The sequence below is a fragment of the Nothoprocta perdicaria genome, unplaced genomic scaffold, assembly GCF_003342845.1.
Source record: "Nothoprocta perdicaria isolate Ctin4 unplaced genomic scaffold, notPer1 scaffold_27, whole genome shotgun sequence".
Taxonomy (NCBI): Eukaryota; Metazoa; Chordata; class Aves; order Tinamiformes; family Tinamidae; genus Nothoprocta; species Nothoprocta perdicaria.
In genome coordinates this window covers 4,549,724-4,576,706 of record NW_020455499.1, presented here as the reverse complement: position 1 = coordinate 4,576,706, position 26,983 = coordinate 4,549,724, and the positions used below count along the sequence as shown (strand labels likewise).

The following is a 26,983-nucleotide window of genomic DNA, read 5'->3' as shown; positions in this document are numbered from 1 at the left end:
ATTTCGTTGTGCTTTCCTGGAAAACAGCCCCAAGCCACGTGCAACCAGCTTAATTTCAGCGACTGCTGCCAGTACTACTTCCTTAATATTCCAGTAAGATGAAAATTGGTTTGCAATGGCTCCTTGCTCTCTTTCTCCCCCCGACTTTTTCCTTTTAATCATAATTAACGCTTGTTTACTGTGCCTTAATCCCTCTTTAATATGCCCTTTGAAATTTGCAGTATCTTCTGATAGGCTCTGCAATGTGTCTCACACAGCAAACCCTGCGGTGCCTGGGAGGCTTGTAGGTTAATGCAGAGAGGCTGAGTTCCCACACAGTTTCCAGCAAGATGCCCCATACAGCAGCAGTCACTGGTGGCACTGTGACACCAATTTGCCTGTTTCCTCAGGTTTATTTTTTTAGTTCTCTTTATTTGGTAATGGGAATTCTTTCAATTCATTAAACTTTGTGACCCAGGTCTGGAAAACAAAGTAACCGAGAAATCAAATTAGAATCTAAAAAGGTTACAGAGGACTTAGCAGTGTGATTAAAATGATCTCTCAGTGGAAGGCTAGAAATGTAACTTCTGTTTTCAGTTTGTTTTGAAATCTATATATTCTGCTGCGTCCTCTTGTTTTATTTTCTCCCAATAGAATAGGTTAAAATATAGCTGAGCACATCAGCAAATACAAAAATAATCTATTTTTTGTGTAGCTGATGCTTTTCTTCAAAACAAGCTGACCAAAGCTGAAGGAAGCAAAAGGGATGCATAAATATCACCAAATTTTACAGAAGCATCCCAAACTGTCCACAGTTTAACATTACTGTTTTAAGCAAAATAAATAAAATTCTTCTTTTTCATCTCTGGTTCTGACTTACAAAGTGAACACATTGAGCARGAAAATTCCCTAGATTAAATACGTGTGACGAATAAAGGAATAAAGAGCTTTCTTGATATGTCTAATATGAACCTACAAGCACTCACACATCAATCTAAATCCTCTCCCTATTGCTCTTCACTCCACACACACCTCAGTATTCCAGACTATCACTCCTATCAAATGGATCTGCAGTTACGCTAATAAATTTCATGATGATGCTCTTAAATGCCTGTTCCATGTATCAGGAAAATATATTTCCTCTGAAAATGTTCAGATCTGAAGAGACTCTCAAAGAAGAAAACCTTCACAGTGAAATGAAATACAAAAAAAAGGTAAGACTAATGGGTATTAAATGTCTTAGCAGGTGTGATGAGCCTATGAGACCAGAAAGAGCAGAAGGAGTTTCTTGTCTTCAGGTCATCAAATACAATTTAGACCCCATTGTGCAAATGGACAACCCCAACCTTTGGGGCCAATTCTGGTGGCCAACTGGCCAATTTGGGTGGCCAAATCTAGCTCTGGACATCATTGTGTCCCCCCGTGCAGGGATATTCCATAGCGAAAGCAAAATGCAAGTCCCATTTTGGTGTAGATGCAGGGCAGAGGGGCAGCCCTTGGCGTGTTTGTTATCCTGCTAGGTCTTTGCAAGCTGGAAGACCAGCTATGCTCAATAGCAATGACATTTTGGGGGACAAAAAAGGTTATTCTAATAGCTGAACAGTTCCTTCACACATATATATGCTATGGGAAGAATAATGCAGTGTGATTTCTAAGGCAGATACTCTATTATAAATTGGTTCATTACAGTACTAAGGGCAATTAGCTTTCCTCCCAGGAAATGTACGTACTGCATTTAAACTTTCCTGAAGGGGACTGCAAGTATTGCAAGAGTAACTACACTTGACTCAAGTGACTGTATTAAAATGTCTACTCTGACTGAAGCACAAAMAAGCCAAATTCTGCCTTAAACTAAATAGGGTAAATTTTATGCAATGGCAATTAAGGCGTTACTTTGGATTTAAGTTGCTACAAAGCCAATTTTTCTTCCCTTTGCAACTCTTTCCTTTTCATTCCTTTTTTTTTTTCGTTAATAATTTCTGTTCACAATTTGAATGAAGGCCAAATTTCCCTTCAATGAAATGGCAYGCTCTGAGTGGATGTTTTCATGCCATGCTGAAGTCTCCTAAGCACTTAGGCTTTTTGACCCACTTTCCTACATATTTTTTTCTCTAGGGAATACTTTCTGAAGAAAGTATTAACTAGTATTCTTGTATGCTGGTAACACATTAATYGAGTAGTTTTCACTAGTCTAGAGGCAGACCTGAAAGGTTTCCTGTGGGATCTAGTTTTATTCCATAACCACCTAACTTTTTCTGAGGATACCAGAGAACAGGTAGTTGGTCCCACAATCTTCTCAAGACAACTCACAAGAGAAGCTTAGTAATCACCTTTACACAGTAACAAAACCATTCTGCATTACACCAAAAAGCCCAGATTTTCAAATGCCATTATAATGTATACATTGAACCAAACAAAAAGAATTACTTTTCTTCATCAGTAACACAAATTGTTTCCAGAATAAATATATCAGTATATGGACAAGCAGGTTCTTTTCATGGATTCTTTCCAAAAGAAAGATCTGGAAGAAAGGTATCACAAACGATAGATCTGCTATATTTCAGAGGGAAATCTAAAGGTAGAAGTCAAATCAATAGAATAAATAAAAGTAGCAAATCATTCTTAACTTTCATCAGTTGTTACTATAGATAGACAGAAGTTTCTGGGAAAGAGCAGCTTGTTTTCTGAGAAGGAGGCACACAGCTACAWATCTGAGTTGTGAGACTTGCTTTCATTGAACACCACCCCAATGCTTTGTTWCTGCATTGCAGGTAAACAGTAAAGTGGAAAATCACTTGCACACAAGTTCCTTGCAAGAAAMCTGCAATTTGGAACAGTGTCCAAGGACACTGTTCACCTTCCTCTGGGAGGRAAGAGCCCAGCCTCCATTTAAATATTAGAGCAAATATTTAACAGAATCTTTCCACCTTGCAGARAGCTCCTTGCCAGAGGAAAATCTGCATGGAATTAGTTACTACAGGGCTTGCCATGGACTTCTCCACACAGAAAACAGTGCAGCTCTTCCAACGCAAGGATGCAAGTTTAATTTCAAGGATACCTTTCCTACTTCTATGTTAGATGTTTACATAAAATCCTAAGGGGGTGCCAGTTAGGGGAGTCCAACTAATGCCTTTTTCCAGCTGAGCTTTCCAGTCCCATAATCACTTCCACCTGATCTGTTTTCTCAACACCTTTATGTCACCCACCTGCTAAGTCTAAACAGGTTATCCACTTGTCATCCATCTGTTAAGCCTAAAAAAAAAACATATATATTTTTTTCCCTGTCAAGACTTCTGGCAACATCCCATCTATAAAACCCAAGTGTTGCATATCCGTGGCCTGAACATTAAGCCTGTATAATTCTGTGTTGAGATAAAATTGCAGCACCAACAGACAAAGCTCTTATTTTCATGGAAGAGCTATTGACGCTGACGGCTATGCGGATGAGAAGCAACAGTCACAACAACTGCTGCACATTTGAGCCTCGTGGAGCTCGTACATAAAAACTGTGGCCAACAACAGCACCTGAAACGCACAGACTGACAAAACCCATCAGCTGGAGACAGGAGCAGAGGGATGMTCTACTCCCTTAAATGGTTGTGGCTTTCCTAAAACCCAGGATTTTGGTTCCACTCAGCACTGCTGAGCAAATCAACTGCACATGGGCACCAAAGCAGAGCCCTCTTGCAAAGCAAGACTCCAAGAAGCACAGTTAGGGCTCTGGAAACCTTTAGGCATCACAGGTTCTTATTTCCCTGTTTTTCCATGGTTCCACGTATCAAGCTCCCCACAGCAACTCCTCACTTTCACGGTTTATTTTAATATTACGTAAAGACTGCCTAAATTTCAGTCTAAAATTGATTCTTTCTCTATTAGAAATGTTCATATGCTAAGTAAAGTCTTTGGAGGAAATAAACCATTTTTCAAGCTCACAAGAAAATACAAAATATATTTTTTTAAAAAAGCTATTTATTTTCTGGCTCAGTACTTATAAATGTGCCCGTTAGCACAGGAATGAGCAGCCCACATGCAGTGAAGACACTGTAAATATGCCCGAGACAAAATAATAAACTGTTATCTTCCATTTATAGGCAAAGGTCAGAGATGGACAGAAAAAGCGAATTTGTCCAAGAAAACTAAGAAGTTTAGGGCAAATGAAGGATTTAAAAATCTAGTCTTCCAAATAGTGCTTTAAATAGCAGCTCATCCTTCCTCTCTGAGGTAGCTGGAACGCGGCTGCCTGCAGCTCCCGCGCTCTTATCGACAATTTCAGAATTACAACAAATTGTGAACTTCCAACCAACTCTCTTCTATTTTGATCAATGTGCACTGACAGATAAAGTCAAAAGCAGTGAGTGATCTGCAGTCAGGTAAAACTTCATGTAATTACCAGTAATGTGAGCAAGCGGGGAGGACAGATTCAAGGCTGCAGACGTCCAGGTCACAAGAACAAACCCAGTTCTTGCACAGTCCTTGTTTTAACCTCTCAGGTTCAAGCACTGCTCACAATTATATCTGGGGATCACTTTACCTCTTACATAAAGTATTCCTGTCTTGAATGACAACAACATTAATGTAATTAATAGAGTGTTTAGCCTCTTATAGTCTTATTTTGGTGGATAATGCCTCTTAAAAACACTGTAAAAGCTTTGATGTACGAGAGCCTTTTACTCACAAAAATTTTTAAGCAAGAAGTTTGATGATTCAAAGCAATTTAAATCACACATGTTCTTTCTATATTTACATGAGTATTCACTATAAATCTTCCCTTGGTTATTATTATGTAAAATGCATGTATTATAAACTGTGGAGAATTGCATTTGCAAGCCTGCTTCTAAATTCATTTACCCTAAAGAAATTACTTCATCCATCTGTAAGTCCAGCAAATTAAGTTCCCGTAAGGCACTTYGCTCTCTGGGAAGAGTAGGTTGTTTTGCTTCAGGTGAGAAGCTTGACAAAACCTAAAAGAGTCCTGCAATAATACAGCATGCTCTGGGCACTATCTTACTACTGTTCTTCTACCACGCTCACTATGCAACATTTAATGTTCATTAGTAATATTATTTATTCTGGAGTGAGGCATAGGGATGTTACCACAAGAACTCAATTTCATATATGCCAGAAGAACTATTAGATTTGCAAAAAAACAAACGCATTGCCATAGAAAATAGAWCAAGAATGTTTATGGCACAGAAGTACCTTTGATGATTATTCATATATTAATTTGAATAGACTTCATGTACCAAAACTAACACCAGAGCGTCAAAGAACAGGGACTTACGTCCACTCTGGAGATCTTCTAAAACAGATCATTTSTTCTGAAACACTCAGGTGTGGAACAGCAGGGAACTCTGCTCCTCTATTGCAGCAAGTGCAGATTATACATTAAGAGGTGAGATTCAGAATACAGGGTGCAAGGCAGCTGCGGGATTGCACAGAATTGCTTTCAAAGCAGTGGTAGCATCCACACGCTCAGTAAGTTTTTACACATGTACCACTCAGATTCCATTTAATAAAATCTTCTTTCATATTTCAGCTCACACCTACACTTCCCTTGCAAACACAGGATGTTGGTGATGATATCGTTACCACGTTTCTGAACAGCTGAATACGTGAGGGGATGAGGAAGCTGCGCTGTACCCCAGGCTGCACACTCAGGCTGTGAAGCAGCCCGACCACGTCGGACCCTGCCTGGGTCGCTCAGGCCGTTACAAACAGAGTGTTTCTCCTGCAAATACYGGGGCCTCTTGCCAATGTTCAGAGGATCTGTCTGTCCATTATCTCTGCACAGTTGGTTTCATTAGCATATTCATTATTCATACATTAATGCTTTATTAATGCTTTCCAGTGTTCACATACTTTGCGGACACTTCAGAACACGGAGTCTTTGCCAACTATTTGGTTGGATGAGGCCATGAGGTAGYAGCTTCTGTCGCTACACGTGCCTGTTGCCCAAATCCTACTGCCTAACTAACTAAATAGAAAACAGGGATGACGTGGACCCACGGCTGGCCTGCACATGGATACCAGATATCCATACGATATCCATACAGGAATGCCCTGCTTGGCAGGCGAACAGAGCCACGCCGCAGAATTTCAAGGGAACAAAAAGCTATTTGCTTAAAAGCTTGTCAAATGTGTGAACCAAAGGGCTGTGAGGACAAACAAATCAGAGACACACTCAAAATAAACACTGTGTTCATGGAAATGGTCTCTATTTTTAACCTATTTTACCTTGTACAGACTGGTATATGATGCAGGAGAGCAGCTATTCCTTCAGGAAAGGAAAAAACCAACACATACACACACAAAACATTGCTTCTGAGTCATGAATTGGGAATGGAAAAATATAAATTGATAAGCAAAGAACCTTGCATCTTGGCAGTAAGGATTTTGCAGGAGGAAATCAGAATTACTAAAAAACAAAACAAGACAAACAAACAAAAAAACCCCACTACAACAAGCCGACCTTGATCATATGAGAGAAATAAAAGAAAGCAGCAAAACTTTCCTCAGAGCAAGAAGAGAACTGGAAGAGGAAGATGTTTTTGTGCAATGCAGAGTACAAGATCMGAAACAATCCTACAGCAACAGGTCTAGGACGAGGTGACTCTACTGTGCCCCAAAACTAGGCTCAGATTCTGGGAAGGAGCTCAGAGCCCTGCTTACCAGCCAGGAGATTTGAACTGAATCCTGCTCGCCGCCGATGCCAAACTTTGGGAAGAGGCTGGGACCGACCTTCTAACCTAGCTGTGGAGCCACCTAACCGGTTTCTAGGGGAAGGCAGGACACAGGAACCTTGTTACCAAAATCATTTGGGTTGTCTCCTCATCAACACATGAGCAGAAGACTCAAAGTAGAGAGTGAAGTCAAGGCCACTTCAGAAGAGCCACTGGAGTGAATAAGGAGCAGGCATTTAATTTGCAAACCAAGSAGAGCGACCCGATTCTCATATTTGCAATGCAAATGAGTGGTGGGTAAAATATGGATGCTTTTATTACATGTTTCTGAAAGCACAGTATTTCATTATGAGTTCAACAAAAAGTTTAATTTGACCTAAAATTAAATTTTCCAGGCTATCATTTTAAAAAGGAAAATTGATTACTTTGGAAGTTTAATCTGAAAGACTCTTTTCCACTCAATCCAAGCTTAAAAAGCAAATTCAATTACGGTGGCAAATACTCTTTAGTATATATTTTGTTTAGCTATGTGGCTGTATTTTTGGTCAATCAGCTGCAAGAAAGAACTTACATGTCCACTCTTTTTGAAAAGTGTCTTATGGCTGTAAGGTTATAACCTAGTCCAGATTTCAGTATTTYATTTCAGCATTTTATATCTTTATAAGAAATGCTTGATTCTGTTTTAAAAAACTACAGCATAAGACTGACTTCATTAAGCTTTTTTTTWAAAAAAAAATTARTTTGTAGAAYTTCTGATTAAGTGCAATATTCCTGCTTCCAGAGACTAAACAGGGTCTTCCACCATCCCGGGCTCATTACTTCCATGATAGAGTGATATGATAGTTAAATGTAAAACACAGCACAATCCTCCTTCCCCATAACCAATTCTGGCTTCCTTCCAAAACCTCTAAAATTTTTGTTCCACAAAAGTCTGCTCTTGGACACTCTTCCTTTATCCCAGGAAAGTCGGATAACAGACATTTCCACAAGCAGCAAGAAGAAACCGTGCAGCTGGTGTGGAAATCTCACACTTAACAAGCATGTCACTAATAAAACAAGAGGTAACAAGCCACTATTACCTGATACACCTTCATGATACTGACAGTTCCTTCTCCATTCGGGCCCGAGGATCCTTGGTGCTGTAGGAGATTTCTCACTGTCTCCTCCATTCTAGAGAGGGAAAACATCGTAAAAATCAACCATCGGGAAATTTTMTTGGAAAACTTGCATTTAGTGGTTTGGTTCTTCACAAGAACCTTATGCAACATTTTACTGGCTACCACGAAATTAATATTTAATGTAAATTCTGGCCTTGTAATATTCTCATACTTCATGTTATGAATAACACATTAAGGGCACTCTTTTATCTTCTGAATATGCACAGTAATTAGGTGTAATTGTTAAAATCCCACCACAGCTCCGTTACAAAAATTAAAAAGAAGTGCCAGCAAAAACCAGCACCTTGTCAACACTGTAACCAAACAGCATGAGAAAATTACTGTCATTTAGGAACAAAATTAATCCGATTTCCCCCAAAGCTGCTCTATTTATAGTCAATTGTCAACGTGTGTGATTTAGGCGGGCTGTCACGTACACGGTGTGTGTTGCTCCCTGTTGGGGTGCTCCAGGGTGTGCCGGGCAGTCGCTCACGCCGGGCACATTCCCCCTCACTTTGCCCTTTCCAGGGGCTGCCAAAATGAAGCCAAGACCAGAGCCCGGTACCAGCAGCCCAGGAAAATCACCAGCTTCACCAGTGAAGGAAGCCTGGTACTCTCAAGTACCAAGGCCAGGAGCAGGAAGCACAGAAGCAACGTCGGCCAAGGCAGCAGATGGCCTTGCTCCAGCTCCAGCACAGGTCCTGGGCACCCCCCGGCTTCACCCGCTTTGCAGCTGCTTCTTGGCAGCACTTCTGCAGGTCCAACTTGAGGAACGGCATCCCATCAATGTGCCCCACCACTGAAGTGCCTCCTCTTCAGTTCCCATTCTTTGATTTCGGGCTGTCTCAGCTACCTCACACCGAACAGCGCAGCTGGAGGGATGGAGAAGGGCAAGATGACAGGACRCGGGTGTGGGACGGAGGCCTCACGCCTGTGCTGCCCCACACGGCCTGTGTGAAGCTGCAGCCGGGCCCGGGAGGCAGTGTCCACAGGAGAGCACGAGGTCCAGCCTCCCCGTCCGCTCTGTTGTGCTTGGGGAAACACCGCCTTTGGGTGCTGCTCTTTGCAAATGGAGGTCAGCACAAGAATTATTCCTGTCATGCCAAAGCTTTTTATTTCCGAGGCAACAAGCTAGCAAAACAGCAAATATGAGCTAGTTAATATTAGCTACTTAAAGACCAACCACACTAGGTTTTATTCAAGTTACAAATGTGTTGTGGTCTTGCCGTTCTTTCAGTCTTATCAGAATGCATGGCAGTGGCTCACCGAGAAAAAATACCATGTTTTACCAGGCCTTCTCCTTTCAAGTCAGCCAGCTACCCTTCTTTTCAAGAAGCTGACATTATGAAGCATTCATTTTATTCAGATGCGCAGTGACATTTTACTTATTCATATTATTTTTTTTTGTCATTGATGTGCAGACTTCTACATTGCCAGAACGCTCACAGAATAGTTGGACCATCTGTTGACCAAATGTGAATAAAAATAAGCCAGCACTAATCTCTAGTGCAGACAGTGGTGCACAGTTTCTCAGTTGCAGATTGAAACCATTTCTGCTCATGGCTGACCTTAATCAGATCCTTTTTACACGAAAGAACAAATCATTTTGGTTCATGACATAAATTCCTCTACAGTCCTCACTGAAGAATTTCCTGTCACAACATGTTCATCATTTAATTTTTTAAAGTTGATAATGTAGTAGGGTTTTTTATTTTAAATCACTGTGCTTTATATACGCATACACAATTCTAATTCTGGTCTTCCATAAAGTTCTTCCACCGGAATAATCAAGTAAAAATTAGAGAAAGGACAGATTTAACTTCGGAAATCAGTGAGAGTTTTCCAGTTTAGGCCTAACRAACATATAGTCTAGCTGTATATCAAAATGATCAGTCAAAATAGTTGTAACTACGAAGCATTCTTAAATTCAATAGGTCTTTTCATCCTGAGTCAAGGGCTGACTAGATTGTCCATTCCCAACAGGATTCCTATCTTATCTAACAACATTATAAGGATGACCAGCACACCGTCTCATGCAGCAGCCAGAAACACCTCCTTGTAATACTCACATTTCTGTTAACAGTGGTATTTGCACCAAGCCAAAGAGCTGTGTTAAACACTGTAGAGGCTTTTGGTTTTTCTCTTGCAGTTATTATAAAAATTGGTAAATAAGGGGCTGATGCCAGCTAAACCACTGGCATAACACTCTCCATACATCACTGAAGSATCTTGGAAACTTTAGGCATCTATGGGATAGCCAAACGCGGAAGGAGAAAACAAGTTTCTGTCAGACAATAGGTGAATATGACTACTCAGATTTATTGCAAAGCTTTGCTGGCCAGTGCTGTTGCAGTTTATAAGCTATTTCTTTTTTTGCTAGCATCCCAATTTTCTATTTTTTGGGAACGACTGCTTAACACATRGCATATAATAATAATCGAGCCTTGTTCCTCACAAGTTAGACTCTTTGAAGCCTGAATTAATGGCAGCTTATTAAAAGGCTATTGTTATGTGATCAATAATAYATAGTGAGTGTATAAGGTAGTAAGATTTAGTGCAAGTTCTTCTAAAAAAAAAACAGAAGAACAACTGAGCTCCTATAAATGGAACTTGAACTAGCATGTTCTGCTTCCTGGACTAGGCTTCCAGAGGACATGCAGATTTTGGAAGTGCAGCAGAAAAATGAAAAGCTCTGGGAAAGGCTGTTCCTACACATCAGCTATATATTTCTCACTCCCAGAAACCACTAAAGGTTATCTGCTCTTGGTTATGATTCTAATACCCAGATGGACTCAGGCCAACATCAAGCACTTGCTGATTGCATCCATAATAGCTCTGCCCCACGCGTGTAGTCTGTCTGCTTTCCAGCCTGGGCTGAGAAGCTCATCTTGCCAAGGATTCGACGCATCTTATGTAACTATCAAGATGTTACATTCTGCAAAAAAACAGTTTCCAGTGTCTCATCATTCCCAAACTTACATTTTCCAATTGCTATTTAGGAACATTTTCTCTTTTGTTTAGTGTTCTGTTTACTGCCTATGAATCTCTTGTTACCCCTAAAATTTTGTTACATCTAATATCTGGATAGAAAATAGAAGTTTTCTGAAAACTGCAGTTGCTTTCAATTAAAAACAAAGTGCTCTTCAAGGAAAGAAGACTAAACCCATGTTTCTGAGAAGCTTCTTRTGTTTCTTGACAAACTGTCAATTTAGAGTAGGAAGACAGTCCACCAGCCCTAACCTAAGGACAGATTTCTCAAAGCACTAGATGGATTCTGGTCTCATTTCTTCTTCCATTTGAGGAGTGTAAGAGTTTAAGGAACGTAAAATATTAATGCTTCTGTGGAAGGCAAGGTCGAGATTTCATCTGGAATAGGATCTGCCACTGTGATTGCTCAGGCTCCTTCACCCAGGGGCCGGTGGAGAGACAGCTCTGAGAAGAACCAAGAGGCTGCGCCATGAGAAAAGACTAGGAACTTGTCTCCCCAAACCCAGGAGGACAGAGAGGCCCGGGACACAGCTACGACCTCTACAAATGAATCAGGCAAGAAAAGAATGAGAGGAAAGAATATTAAATATGTTCAAGGGTAGTTGTGGATAAAGAATAAAATGTGAGCATAGTGGCTACAAATAAATCCAGACTGGAATTAGGATGTTTTTAACCATTGAAAAAGTGAGACTGAACAGTCTATAYGCAGAGTAATGAGATAAGAAACCTAAACACTTAAGAAGTTGAGCACTTTATGAAATCAGTTGCTTAGCAGGGTTAACAGCAGAGCACTGGGGCGGATGATCTGGAGGTGAACCCAGCTATTCCTCCTGAAACAAGACTGGTCATTCCTAGGTTTTAAAGAAATAGTTTGTTCAACGCTATTAAAAGAGTATCAGGGTCTTCCCGAAAGAAGGGGGCTGGTATCCTGAGCGGAAAKGATTAAAGGGTGTTGTGTCCCTTGCCTGGGCACCTGGGCCTGCGCCTGAAAGCCTCCAGGGCAGCACAGAAACCTCCATGATGTGTTTTGCACCAACTCAGAAAAATGGTCTAAACACCTGCATACTTTGTGCCTCTCCCAGTCTTGTCATTTCAAATGGACCAAAGCCTTTGGCTACTCTGCTGGAGCCCTCCCTAAGGGCCAACTTTAGGACCATTCATTAATTTGAGGGCATCAATGTGCCCTTAAATAAAAGGATGTTAAATTGTTTTCTCAGCCCTTCAGGTCTATAAGAGCCTTTCCCATGTATTTCCACCCTCCCCAAAAAAGGGCTTCCAATTCCGTTATGATCCCATTTATTGCTCTTGTCTCTTTCACAGGACTCTCAGGCTGCTTCAGTAATTTCACACGTTGAGGGGCTTTTTCTCCACCAACCTCTCCACTGTGTACGACAGGTCTTTATGTCCTGTGTTGCTGCAGAGGAACCCTCTTCTTTTCTCCAGCTCTCTGTAGCACTTCCCTTATAGGGGTCTGATCTCCCCAGGCCCCACACTTGAGCTAGAGCAGCCCTTCTGTGGAAAGAAGATAATTCTAGCCCCGAGACACCATATTCTCAGCAGCCTCATTGTCCTCGGTGCTCCCCACGCAGCCCGTAACCCAGCGCTCCCGCAGGGACGGGCAGCGTGCGGCAGCCGCGGCTCCGCAAGGCGCTTGGCAGCCCCAGCCCTGTCTCCCTGGCCTCCTTCCTGCAGGATTGCCCCCGGGCTGGCAGCTCCCTTGGGCCGGGTGCCTTCCCCTTCCTCCTGCGCCAGCCTCAAGCTGAGGCAGCTCCACTCCGGGGTGATTTCAAAGGCACCTCACAAGAATTCCTGCGACTTAGCACGAACGTCACTGTCTGCCGGGGGACGTGCAGCCCTTCCAGGCTCTTCTCCGCAGCCCCAGGGCAGGTGGGGAGCTCGGGGACAGCCAGCCCTGCCGTCATCCCCAGGGCTCCGGTGGCAGACGCCTGTGCCCCTGCCCCAGCCTCTCATCCCTCCCTCCAATTAACACTCCAGTGCTCCAAAGAGCTGCTGTCTGGTGCAGCGCTCAGATAAACTTGTTATCTCACTCCTAGACTGTCCGCAATCTCCAAGGTTACCCCTGCATCTCACTTCTCTGACCACTCTGAAGACACCAAGATGGCCCAGCCTCTGCAAGGCATCTGCTTAGACTTAAGGCTTTCTCCTTACAGGCAGTTCCTTAAAATATCAAGGGCTTCCTAACAAACAAAAAACATCCCCAAAACAAGCAARACACTGCGATTCTAGACCATATATTTTAAACACATAAAATATCAAAGAGGCTTCGCAAGACCTAACAGAAATGAGAAGAGCCCATCAAAAGAGGCTTCCTGGTGGTGGCCTCCCCAGAGAAGCCTCTTCCCTCCGCTGGGTGTTTCAGGGCCGCCCGCTCCGCTSAGGGCTCTGCATCCCGTTGGGATCTGTCCGCACCCGCCACTCTCCTCCGTGAGCCCTGAGGGTCCCCACGAGGGTCCTGTTCAGCCCCATTGGTGCCCACATCRCAGGGTTCCCGTGGGCCACAGGACATGAGGTGGCTGGAGCTTCTCCAAAGAATGCAGGTGCTGAGAAAGCATCACAGAAAGCACAGAGGGGAACAAAAACCCCTGAGGAGAAGGAGACCTGAGAGACGGCGATCACCAAGCTCRGAGGCTTTGCTCTGTGATTGATTCCTGCCCTTACCGCAGTGCACTGGGCAGAGCCTACAATACCCATCCCTAACACTTCACTTTGAAATTAAAGTAATAATACCCTCTATAATATCAAGCAAAAGACACAAATGTGATGTATAATTTACATCCATTCCTCCCATTCATCAGTTTGGTGCTTATCAACCAGCAACAGCAGGTCACATTGACCTGGTGGACTCCTGCACAGCCACCTCCCCACACTCTTCCCAYGCTCTGATGCTAAATAACCCTTCTGAAAACACCCTCAGAGCACACACTGATCTTCTCTTGGGTAGCAAACCATCTAAAGACAAGGGGCACATGAAAACAGTGAGGTATCCCGCACCAGATGAGGGCAACTTGCAAAACAGGGCTGAAATGAAAGAGGTCTCGAGCTGAAAGCTGGACATCTCTGGACAAGGACAGCTCTGCTCACACCAGTGCTGAAGRAGCCTTCCCTATAAAGGCTACATGGACCTTATGGGGGTTTTCCCTCTCTAGGCCCCTATACGATTTTTAAGCCACAGACAAGGAGGATTAAATAAAAAGTAGTCTAAGACTAAGCTTTACAAAAAAAGCTTAAGCAATGGAAAGCTCTTCCAAATGGAAGGGCTGTTTCCCTCCCACAACCTCCCATTAACACATTTGGGATTTTAGGAAAGTAGATGTTTTCATTAGCTATAAATGGATAGAACCAGACGTGCAGAGAAAGCTTTGCTAATGTCAGCTTAAGCGTACACTCATAATTTCAAATATTATTCATGCTRGAGGCACTAGAAATAGTCACACAGTGTTTCAGCTTATAGAAAAGCATCAGAAAAATCACAGACAACTAAATAACCAGACAGCAAATACTTCCAATTTTCTTCTACCATTTAAATGTATGTTTTCCCTATATTTGCAAATATATAGATGGATAGCTATATCTACGAACCCATTCAAATATATATACATACATACATAATTAGGTATGTTCCTAATAAAGGAACTTTAAAGCAGCTCCAGGGAAAATACCAGCAGCACCCTGTTAATTCACACAAACGGCTGGAAAATCCATGGCAAGGTACTGGTCTTTTCACATTAGTGTACAACTAATGCAGAAGTCCAAGGATGGCACATCACAAAATGGACTTTGCTCTTCTAGCTGACAAATCTGATTAGCTTTAATTATCATAACTCACCAAGTGCTGGTAAACATGATTATTCTATTAAAAAGATCAGCGATGTGAGGCCTCATCCCAGGATACACTAAATCACTGCTCGACGGAGGTCAGAGTTCCATAGATTTTATGCTGTGCGTATGCAGGTCAGCACAATGTGCTATACCCCCATCTCACAGGYGAATAAATCGCGGCCCAGCAAGGTTAAATAACAAGCCCAATGTCAGGGGCTGCTAGAACCCAGGATTTTAACTGCTCACAGTACTCAGTCCAAGCTGTAGATCGGATGTCCTCTCCACTCTGCATCGTTCTGCTCACAGGACTGAACTTCAGCTCTTTCCATCCGTGATCTAAGGTCTGTATCTTAAAAATATTCGACTAACTTCAAACAAATTGGCAGCTCGTTGCAGATAACTTAATGTTTCACACATTTYAGATAGCTTATGTTCATGCTCACATAACGTTGCAAAAGCCACTCGATCTGGAAGGCTGCATGATATCAGAGGCGTAGTTCTATATTTTTTAGCATTTAATCACTTCTGCTCTCCTGTTCTGCTCAATGTTTAAAAGGAAACTTGGCAGACTTATGAAAGGATATAAACAGATATTTATATGCCAACATTTTCCAATTGTTTCACCCACAAAACAGACACAAAAACATTTAAGATGTATAATTTTTTAGATTGACTACTGAGCATGTCTACTATTGAAGCACAGAAGGTGCATTTCTTGATTAACTACTAAGTGTGCATATTATTGAAGTTGTTCAGACATTTTTATAACATTGAGTCCATACAACAGGCCCTGATGCCTTCAGATCCGAAGACTGGAGAGCTCCACTCCTGTTCTTCCTTTTCCTTTTAAATATTATTCAACTTTTAAACATTACTCAACTTTTAAACATTATTCAACTTAACGCCTATAAAAACTAATTACTAATGTAGCTATTGGGAGTCTAGCTAAATAATCATTCAATAAGTAGCTCATGGTTTGGTTCAATAAACCAATTTTTCATTAAAAATAAAATTCATAAGAGAGGATGAGTTTCTTGACACTGTGCATCTGACTGCAGCAGGTCCAGTTTGAAGGCCAAATTCCCACAGATAGGAGTATTCAGGTCTCAAGTACGTTGGGAAGTTTCCCWCTCCCACCCTGCATCCCCCCGGAACAGATCATCTCATTCTGAAATACAAAAAAATCACAAGAATCAACAGCAAGGAACAATGATTCAGGTTCCGATCTGTGTGCAAAACAGTATTAATTTGTTCACAAAAGTATTTTGCAAACAATACTTTTAAAAACAAGATGGAGTCTTAATACATATTTTCCTTTTACCTTTTGGACTTTAGCCTTTCCAATTTTAGCGACAGACTAGAACAATACTAAAAATTAAAAATAAAAAAAAAGGGAGAGATTTTCAATTAATCTGTGACTTCCTACAAATGGCCATGTACAAGACCTGTAACTCTGGAATATTCCCACACATTTCTTCCACGCAATGCCTGCGCTATGGAGAATGCAAGTTATACTAATGAGATGCTAATATTCAAATTCTTGAGGGGGAGAGCATGCTGCCACAGGTACTGCTAGGATTTGTCTTCCGTTTTTTCCCCCTCAGTAGCRATGAAAGCTCTGAGTCTGCTTTGAACTTTCAAGCAGACCAGGTGAAGCAGAGGACGATCTGTTGATCTTGGATGACCAACAAGAATCAAGGGTTTTGCCTGTGCTCTTCAGGAACCRGGGATGTCCTCTTGCTCTCCTAGGTTTAGGTCCTTCTTAAATAGGAAGCTCTCCATATCTGGAGCCAGAAGAAGCAACACTGCTACGTGACAAATCTAACAGTGCCTGGCTCAAAAGGGATCTACCTTTTATCCTGTCCATACACGTAGATTTGATCTGGGTAGATCCAGCAAGCAACCATGCATATCTACTAGTAAAGAAATCCAAGGTGTAGAAGCAGCTGCTCCTCTGGTCTTACACTTCAGGTGGTTAGAAAACAAGCAAGAAAGCAAGTCATGCTGGAGACAATGAACAGGAGTTTAATGTTTGCAGATTTCCAAATTCYAGCAGTAGAGCAAAATGGCCTAAACAAGTAATATACAGTTAGAATAATGGTCTCCAAGGGCTTAATTATCTGTATCATTAGGCAGTGGTAGTCTCTCTCAAATGATATTGACAGCTCTTGTACACCCAAGCATTTGATAATGAGGCAATAAAAATACATGACAATGCGTGCTGAAGAGGGCTGCAATAGCCTCACACAGAGCATCATCAGCTCTGACACCATCAGCCTTGACACCAGAAAGCGCTAAATTAAACTGTTTGTGAACTGGGCACAAAAGAATCAGAAGTACTTGGAAATATTTTGCCATTAATCACATTTAATGTTCTCCCTTCCCGTTATGCAAGCCCGAACAAAAGAGAGAAAAAAGGAAGAAGGCAAGAGAAAGAATACTGAAGTGCAAAATCAGGTGAAATTCAAGGTGCAATAAAACAGGTGCATAAAGAAAAAGAAGATAAGAAATAGGTAGGTGCAATTTCATGCTTCTGTGTTGCCACAAAGCACTGCCTGGATCTTTCCATTCATATTACTCTACCCACAGCCATGAACCATTTTATCAAGCAGCAAAAGAGAGGAAAAAAAAAAGTCAGAACACATARGCTCAAAATACCAAATTCATCTCCATTGAAGCTCATTTCTTTAAATGGCATTATCCTGGAGAGGACCTCAATAAAAGGGGCGACCAAGCCGTGTTTTCGGCTCTCAGCTGCAGCATGACCCGCTGCCTTCCTCCCCTTGCCGAGGCCGGCAGGCTGAGCTACTTCCCCAGCACGAGCCGGTTTGAGGGGGAAGCTGTAAGGAGGAAAAGGCATTTGGATGGAACTGCCAGCTGCCAACTTGGAAAATAAAAGAAAAAAGGGGAGAGAAAAGGGCCTGGGAAGTCCTTTATGACTTCAATCACCAATACAATCAGGATGCAGGTTAGAAGAGAAATGAAGTAAATGCTGAGGAATGGAGAAGGAAAACCTGCTGAGAAGGTCTTGAGAATGGAGAGGAAGGAAACGGTGAAGAGCACAAGATGGGAAGACCAGAAACGACAACAAGAGGAGCAGAAAAGTCGTAGAGAATTTTGAGAAGAAAAAAAAAATATGTTMAATGTAAGTGAGGTGCAAGAAAACAGAAAAAGAAATGTGGAACAAACAAACAAACAAAATAAACATGGAAAGAGAAAAGAAAAAGTGAGAAGTCAGCCAGACACTGCCGAGATGCAAATGTTTGTTTGTAATGTACTGCTGTTCCATTTGCACCAACAGCAGAGCTATTAGCTAGGATTTCCAAAAGAAGATAATTTAAGAAGGGTTTAGAAAAGGATTTTTAGTCTGACCAGGGCCCTAGATGGAGAATCACAACACCACTCCCTCCTTTCTCCTCAAGCACTCATTCTTTAATCATCTATCTTCAGCACAGCATGGGACACATTTTCAAACTGCTCTGCAGGGCTTTAGCCACACGGCTCCCATTGAGTTTAATGGGAATCCTGTGGATAGAGCTCCACATGAGGCTTTAAAAATGTACTCCCCAAAATCTCTAAATAATGCATTAGCTGAACATTATCCTGTTTACTTCTCAAAGGAGACATGCCTGAAATGAAACAAAGGCGAGGTAATTTTTAAAGCTGGCATTTACTAGGAAGCTCATTAGTGTTTCATTCATGGATATTTTTCCTCTGTATTAAAATTTAACATGAATATTTAAGATGTACTTTTTCCATAATAGTCAAAGACAAAGGAAAGGATCGGCTCAAACCACACTGGCTCCAAAAAGGAAGAGCCAGGAGCTAGTGCATCGGGGGAAGCTTTGAGAAGCCGCTCTTCCCACCTTGGCACTACCATGGCATACGTCCCTGGTTTTGTTTCAACTGCTCCCCTGCAAAGTTGATTTAACATCTCTTGCGGAATGACTTTATGATAGTAAGATGATAAAGACCAATGAAGTATTCATTGTAGACTCAGATAGAGAAGAAATAGGTGGAAATATTTCAAAAATCGCATTCAAATTCTTCAGTTCTGAACTTGCTAGGCACTTTTTATTCCTAGACATACAGAACAGATACTACAGATACTAGACTCATTGGTCTACCATGRAAACCTAGGGAAACAGTAGAGATTCATAACACAGGAAATTCAGYATCTTGAAAGACTGAGTTTATGCCTGTGCAACAGAGCAAGACTGGACACTGCTCGAAAGCCACAGGTCCAGCAGGACTGAATTACTCTGGGCAGAAGTCACTGTGTTGAACCTAGCGGTTTATTCCACAGAATTATTTCCACAGTTTATTCTACAGCCTTGCTACTTACRTGAACAGCCACATGCGTTTCAGCTAATCTGGTGGAGACCAAACCTCATAAGCCTGCTACACTAAGAAATAATTTAGCAGTTCTCCTGAGGGACCTTTTTCCCCTGTAAGCAAGAATCAACACAAAGGAAAAACATCCTTTTGAATCCTTAATTAAATATTGCAAAAAGTTAAAAGAAAACAATCATTATCTTATAATCCACCATTACAATGCAGGAGACTGATTTCTGGAAAACCAATTTAGATATCAGCGTCTGGGAGGGGAAAAGGGCAATAACCGCAGCAACAAGAGCGGCCTGAATGATACATGAAAGGGAAGCCGGGTGAAACGTGCTGGGAGCTCCCGGCAGCAGCGCCTAAAAAATTCCATTTGTTCTTCCGACAGGACTGGCGCTTTGCCCCGAGCAGGGGCAGGAACGCTGCCCCGGGTGGGACACTGGGAAGAGCCTCCCGGAGCAGGGCCGCGCTCCCGGTGTAGCTCTGCCTGTTGTCACCCGGCCGCAACGGCTCCGCCTGACACACACAGTGTTATCCTGCCCGAAGTCCAGGGCTGCCATTCACTGTTACACGGATCTAAAACAACTCAAATTCATTTTAGTTATCTATGTTCTCTTTACTTTTAAAATGACTGCTGTAATAATAATTTGCAAATTATCCATGTTCACCTGTTTTATTAGTGTCTTCTAAACAGTATACATTTTTCTTCGAGATTATTATAAAATAAAGATGCTGACAGCATTTTCATTAGCGCAATAATAGCACTGTAGCTTTATATCCTTTATAAGCCTGCTGCTAATGATTCATTTCAAAAGTAATTTCAGATTACTAAAAGAAAGTGTAATATATTTCCTTATTCTTCATTATCCTAAATCCTCACTCTTCATGCTGCTACACTGTGAGAAATTCCCTGGCCTGCAAACTGCATAGCTAAACCTGTGAAGATATAAACTTGCTGCTTGGAAATGTAAAAATTATAAATCCAGTAATACTAGGAATTGCTGGAAGAATATAGTAGCTCATTTTGTGGAGAAAAAAAAAAAAAGCACCATTCTGCAAAACACACTTTTGCTGTTTTGATACTGATATGCATTTATTGTGCAATTCCAGAGGGAGGAAGAGGAATCTTCAGTTGGTCACATTCAGGGCATGACTCAATACTGTTGCGGACTCTTAAATCAGAACAAATAYATATTTGGTTTTGCAGAGTATATCTGCACATCTCCGAGCAAGGATTTTCAACTTGCAAGCTATAACCAAAGAAAAATTGCAGAGGATATGGAGGAAAAAGCTATTGTTAACTGAAAATCTAAGCAATCATGTATTCATTTTACTGCCAACATAAGAAGGTGCTGCTGTTGTTGATAAAAGAGTTGTTTGAAGGACCAGCTTACAAATAACACAGAGGCGAACACAAACTGGAGAAGCACGAGTGCTAACAAGCACGGAAGATCTGAAGAATGGTTCATATGCCTAAAAGGTTGTACTTAATCAGCAGAGCTGAAAGAAATTCCATTACAAGTTTGCCTTGTAATAAGCAAACACACAGTCAGTCTTCAGCTGCGTATTCAAAAATGACACTTATATTAAGTTCTGGAGAATATCTGATGACATAAAGTATCTGATAGTCCTTTCTTCACGTAATTGAAAGCCCTATTAGAGTCACGCAGCTGGAAAGTCAAACATAATTTCCAGTTGTTCCAGGAGCCAAGGGAAGCCGTGCTCAAACAGAGCCTCACACCCGTAGGAACAAACACCCAGGAACGGGAAAGGTTTTCAGGATGGACAAGAGACTCCGTGTTGTTCTTTCTGAGTGTCCCAAGGCAGGGGRAGGTTTCGTGGCAGTAAATGCAGCCTGGGGAGACCAGGGGCATCCCGAGGTGCTGCCCACTGACCAGGCAGCCCAAATCCCAGTGCTTTTCCAAGGCTTTGTTCTACCCACCTCAACAAAAACAGGAGGCCCCGGATTCATTACATAACTTGCCTGGAGTCCCTCTCTCTGGAGGGCCCAAACTCTCTTCAGCACCTCCCRGGGTGAATAATTCAGGTCCTGAACAAAGCCCAGCCCTTATTAGCAGCCCACACCAGCTCTGTTTGGCCTCCCACACCCTTTAATCATTCGGAGCTTTCTTTAACACCTTAGTCATTCAGGTAGACACAGTGTGAGCCCTTGGGCTTAGCTTGGACTTTGCTCTATAATCCCRTTATTTAAAGCTAAACTAATAGACATTTTTGTCTCAGCATTAAACTGTGGGTTTTTTTTCTACAACTTCCCCTGGCATAGGAATAGCACAGAGCAGATTACTCTTGATTACTGGTAGAGAAACATAAATAAAAATAAGAGTTTCTTCTCTTATTGCCAAYTTGCTTAGTTCTATGCATTCTGAGGGCCCCCAGCCCAAAGTCACGTTTTTCTCATGCAAAATCCACAGGAATATCAAGGACTTGGCTCCCTTGMAGACGCAGAGGGTTGATGCAAGTAAGGCAAACGCGCTCGGGTTAATCACRGGGAAATTGGATTTGGGGGGAGCCTCAGAAGTGTCTGAAAAAAATAAAACGGCTCATATAATATACAGAATGTTAGACTGGGCGTAAAGTCTAGGAACTTGTGCATATTATTCTTTGTTTTTTCTAATATTGTGCTGTATTAAGGTGCACTAATACACATGCATGAGAGTAGTAGTGTTTTGAAATTATTCTCTGTGTGAATAAGCAACAAAAATCTGATCCAAGAAGCTGAAATATAAAATTGCCATCTATTTAAGTTATGGAAGGCAAACTTAAACTTTGCCAAAGAACAGCCAGTCCCAACTGTTCATTATTTTTAAAATAGTATCATAAAAAAGGGCAGATAACCTGCTTTTTCACTCAGGTTTACTTTTAGATGCAAATTTTTGCTTGAGGTTTTCAGACCCTACAGACTGCACAGATTATGCTGAATTACAACACTAATGCTTTATTAAAACTAACAAGCACGTATACTRATGAAAGGTCACCTCATAAAATTTATATATTCATGCCCACATTGCATAAAATTAAGATGAAATACCACGTAYAGAAACAAATAACAGCTAAAGCTTTATGAACTATAAACACAAGGCCAGTAGTCCTTCACTTCTGCAGGGGAAATGTAAAATTTAGACACTGTTGTGGGTTGTAACCAGAAGTGCAGGGATCAGGGAGTGTGAGCTGCCCATTTAAAAAAGTAAATAAAAAATAAAAAATAAAAAATAAAAAATAAAAAATAAAAAATAAAAAATAAAAAACAAAAAACCAAAAATCAAAAATAAAAAAATAAAAATGCAGCAAATCACTGGCATTTCTCACACCATCAAAAGCTAATGCTTGTTCAGGTACTGCTCAAACTGTAGCATCCTCCAAAGCGTCATAAAAATCAACCTCTGAGCCAAGGTCTTTTAATATAATTTTCAATACCTCTTGTAAACAGACTTAAACGATCTGGTTGTACAAACAAGGTCTCAGTTAATCTACTGGTGGTCATTTCTGCTGCTTTTTTTTCGATTTTTGRGGGGAGGTATCTGTGCCCAATTCCTAAAAAGCTGCTTGCCTGTGTTAGTAGCCAACGCAAGCATTAAGTTGTAGACAGCAAGATACATACAGAAAAATATTTAGACTAATGCATTTWAAGTAAAAATTTAATTTATTGCCAAAATTGAAGTTATTGTTGGAAAAAAAAGATGATGCTCAGAGCTCCCCACTCCATGCTCGTGAAAGGGGCAGAGCAGAAGGCCAGGGATCAGTGTTCACAACAGGAAGCATCGGATCAGTGTCAGGAAACACTGGGGGTTTAATCCCTTTTTATTCAAAAACCAAACAAAACCCACCACTCTGACCCTCTCCTTGCCATTTTGGGGTTTYGTTGTCATTTTGGCTGCACGTTATTTGTATCACTGCAATGTCACTTTACCAGTGTGGCTCCAGGGCTGCTGTCCTGATGCCCTCGTTCTGAATTCCCGCGGCAGCTCCAGGGCCAGCATCGACGGTCCTGYCTCGCTCCGACACTCACAGTGTGACAGGCAGATTCAATCTGCCCAAATCCCAAGCTATCCTGAATTTTAAGATGAATTTAATATTTAATCGAAGGAAAAAAAATGGCAAAGAAGGAAAAAGGTGCTTATTTTTAAAAATTGGCTGGCCGRTTTTCCTTAAGTATTTTGTCTGCTTCTATTCCTACAGTTAAAAMATGGTATCTGTGAGAATTAGTGCTACCTTTCAGGAGCAGGATTGCACTTGCTTTTATCTAAGGGCYAGTGATTAAGTATATGCTCCACTGGAAAAGCAAGCTAGGGGACCTTAATGCAATATCTTTTTTTTTAATTTCTGTGCTACATAATGCATAGATACTTAAGAACACTCAATAACAATCTCTTCATAAACTTCACTAACACAATCCTCCAGGAGCTGCCCAGTCAGCTTATTCCGTGTTAACCTAAAGATCTGCCTTCATTAGCACGTGGCGAGTAATGCAGGCCCAGTCCTGCAAGCAGTGGAGCAACAATTTTCACAGTTTAAACCAATTCACACCAATTTAGCCAATAATTCACATCAGTTTAGCAACAATTYACAACTTTTTTTTTTCTTTTAAACAGAAAACCTTTCTTCTTTTCTTGCCAACTTGCTTAGTTCTATGTATTCTGCTATGAACAGAGAGGCTCAGATACTGCCCTAGGGAGCACCACAGAAGTCACCACCAAAAAATAAAGGTTAGGAGACTCTCCAGCAATCTCTAGGAGACTTGATACCCTCTGTTCTACTGTTGGCATTCCTTTTATCTGCAGATACTGATTTGTTCAATGTTAAGAAAAATAAATTACTAAGAAATGCTGTAAGAACTTGAATGCAAGGCAAAAAGCTTGATTACTTTAGGTCCATCCTCAGCCTACAGCCGCAGGTCCCCAGTCTTCCCRAGCCAAGTCCACACATCCATCCTTCAAAAAGGATGAAGGTGAACTGGAAGGAACTGAGTATTGGGAGCACCATGCTAGAAGGAGTTCCAATACTCCAGAAATGTTTCCAACGTCATCAGCTCTTCAAAACTGAAGAAAATCAGGTCTACAGAATACACCAAGCTTCAAAACTAATGCATCTCTTTGTATCTACTCTTTGTAGAGAATATAATCAAATAATATCAGTTGTAATTACATGGAACTCGGATTCAATTTCATTTTAATTATTGAAAATGTGTAGGCACTGCAGGAACATCTCATTAGGATGGCCGGGCTCGTCGGTGCTCAGATGGGACCCATAAGTCAACATCTCCGATCACTCCCCACAAGAGCCTGCCATGCGCTGCAGCCGTTCCAATTAAGCAGTTCTTACAGTCGATTCAAACCTATAAATGAATGAATGAATAAAACTATTTCCCTGTTGTGAAGGGCAGACGTGATCATGCAAACAAGAGAACGCAACCTTCTTGCTGGAAATATTTGTGTCCCCTGCTGCATCCTACTTCTCATGCAGGATAGCGCCGTCCTCCGTGGGGATGCTCCCTGCCACTGGCTTCCTCAAACAACACAGCCCTCACATATTTGGATTCCTCTTAGAAGCAGCATATTTTGCCAGAAAAAATGAAAAAAAAATGCTTTTTGGCCTCAACGTCAATGGAAAAATGGCAATAGGTGGATTTTAGTGCTCAGTGTATCCACAATGCATGGAACAGCAACGTCTTCTTATTTTGCTCTAAGCAGGAGGGCCATCAATTGTCATTCAGAAAGAATCTTTCATGCAGGGTTGTTACGTTTTCACTTTCCTCCCTTTCCCCGTTTTAAACTTTCGATTTCTTTCTCCAAATAAGTCCTGTCACACAAGGCCAGACTGCTGCAGAACAAACAGCATTTGTGACTTTTTATTGCAATTAATTAAAAACATTGAGCAACGAAACGGCTTTTCCCCCTGCTTGTGGCATGTGAAGAGGCAGAACACGCTTCATCTCCCACTACCTGGGAGTCTCCTGCAAGACCAAAGCTGCTCACGTATGAAAWGTGCGGGTTTGAAGACTGGGGCTGCAGGGGGGACGCCCCGAGCGCCCCAGTGCAGGCGGCCGGCGCTGAAGCCAGCGGGGCAGCAGCAGGGCCCGACACGGCTCCCTCCACCCCGACTGAACAGCTGGAAAAGAGATCAGCAATACCCCAAATCCTCATTTAGAACAGGCTGTAAGCAAGCCCAGGCCTTCTCACTGCGGGAGGCTTGCTCAGAAAGAAGAATCACCAATTGCACGGCCCATGTGTTAAGCTTTAGTGGTATTATTGGCAGTAACCACTTTCAAAATATTATTTATATATATTATTCATAAATATTTGTTTCTTTAATTAAAATGAAGTCCTGTTGTAAAAAAAACWAGAAGTAGCTCTTTTATTCTCAAAGCTGGAAGTCATAGAGCATTATAGTGAAACACTTATTTAAGACTTAACTCTTAAGAGCGGGTAATTAGCACTCGCAAATGACCAGCTGAATGCGACCACAGAAGTGTCACAACCAAGACTCTACTAAGCCAGTTCTGCATCCCAGTTTGGCCAGTACTGGGTTGTGACCAGTATGCAGGTTGTGGAGCCCTTTCCCAGAGATAATGTTGGGAACAGGCAAAGAGACCCCGGCACGACTGATGGAGAGCGGAGCAGCRCATGGAGATCTAGGTTGGTGTCCTGGGTAACGCAGCTTGGCTGCTAAGGAAAATGTCTTGCAATAGCAGCAGAAAAGCAACACAAAGTTACTTCGGTCAACAAAGCACTACAAGAACGTAATAGAGAAAGGCCAAAGATTTACTGATTAATTTCCCACTGACTGGCACTAGCAATAATTGACCGTACACTCAAATAAAACAAAACCAAATAAAATATTCACTCATCTGCATCGCTGCTACATGCAGAGGTTTTGTAAAACTTTTAGGAAGGAACTTACTAYAAAACAGGAACACAAAAGCCTTCATTTTGCTCAGTAACTGAGCGTGCCCAACGAATGTGCTTACCAAGCACGCACCTCCCTCCAAAGCAAGGAACTGCCCGCAAATAAATAGATGTTCACCAAGCACTTGAACTAACTACACTGTAACATACACAGTTAATAAGGTTCAGTGTTAAGCAAGAGCACTTACCTCTTCACTGCACCTATCATCTCCTGTTACTGCTCATGTCATTCCTTAGCTGTAGGTCACTCAGATTCATTTTCACAGGGTAATATTATAACCTTGCAGGTATCTGAAGCAGGCGCAATAAAACAAAAAGGCTAATTGTGCATTCTGTCAGGACCACGTGGCATCAGGCCACGACCATCATTTGTCTGGCAAACCTTCATCTCAGTTGGCTTTGCTGTTTATACCCCCTTTGGCTGAATGATATTTTATTTTTCACTGCATAAGCTCCCTGAAGCATAGGCAGCTTCAAAATACAGTTCTAGTTGCAGGGGGGTTTCCTTATACCTTGGTTTTGCATACTGAAAAGCCCTAATTTCTGCAATTGTTAATGTAAGCACATCCATCACGTGTGCTCAGGGCTGGGATTGCCACGGAATGCRGTCACAGCACCCACAGGCTCAGGGGACAGAAACGGTGCTGCTCAGCTTTGCTGTTAGGGAGCCGGAGCACCCGTTCAACGTGGGACTCTCAGGGCCAGTGGGAGAAAAGGGCTGGAGGGGTTTGTGAGATGGCTGCCTTGTGTGGGTGTGTGAATCCGTGCCCCGGGAAGCAGCTCCGGAGGAACTGGGATACAGGTGTTCCTCTCTGGAGGGAGGATCAGCTTCACAGGGAAAAGAGGGGACCAGCCACGTGCTGCTTTGGGGACCCTCCTGAAAGGCACAGCCAGGCAGCCAGGCCCCCTGTTTAAGCAGTGTGTGGATGTCCAAGCCTTGGYTAAGTGTCAGTCAGCAGACGGGACCCGCTCCAGCACCATGTCCTATTCCAGCTTCGGTTTAATGAGAAATTTGGAGGACGGATTTACGTGCCAAGGGCTCTGAGAGGACAAAGCGCTTCCCTCGAGCCCTTCT

General features: G+C 42.0%; 1 protein-coding gene across 1 annotated transcript in view; it reads right to left on the bottom strand.

The window, feature by feature from the left end:
- The window catches only part of NCKAP5 (NCK associated protein 5), a 129,385-nt gene that overhangs the window by 59,761 nt on the left and 42,641 nt on the right, over nucleotides 1-26,983 (bottom strand). The window contains exon 5 of the mRNA XM_026040861.1: nucleotides 7,739-7,829. Within this exon, the coding sequence (XP_025896646.1) occupies nucleotides 7,739-7,829 (91 nt within the window). The remainder of the gene's footprint in view (nucleotides 1-7,738; nucleotides 7,830-26,983) is intronic.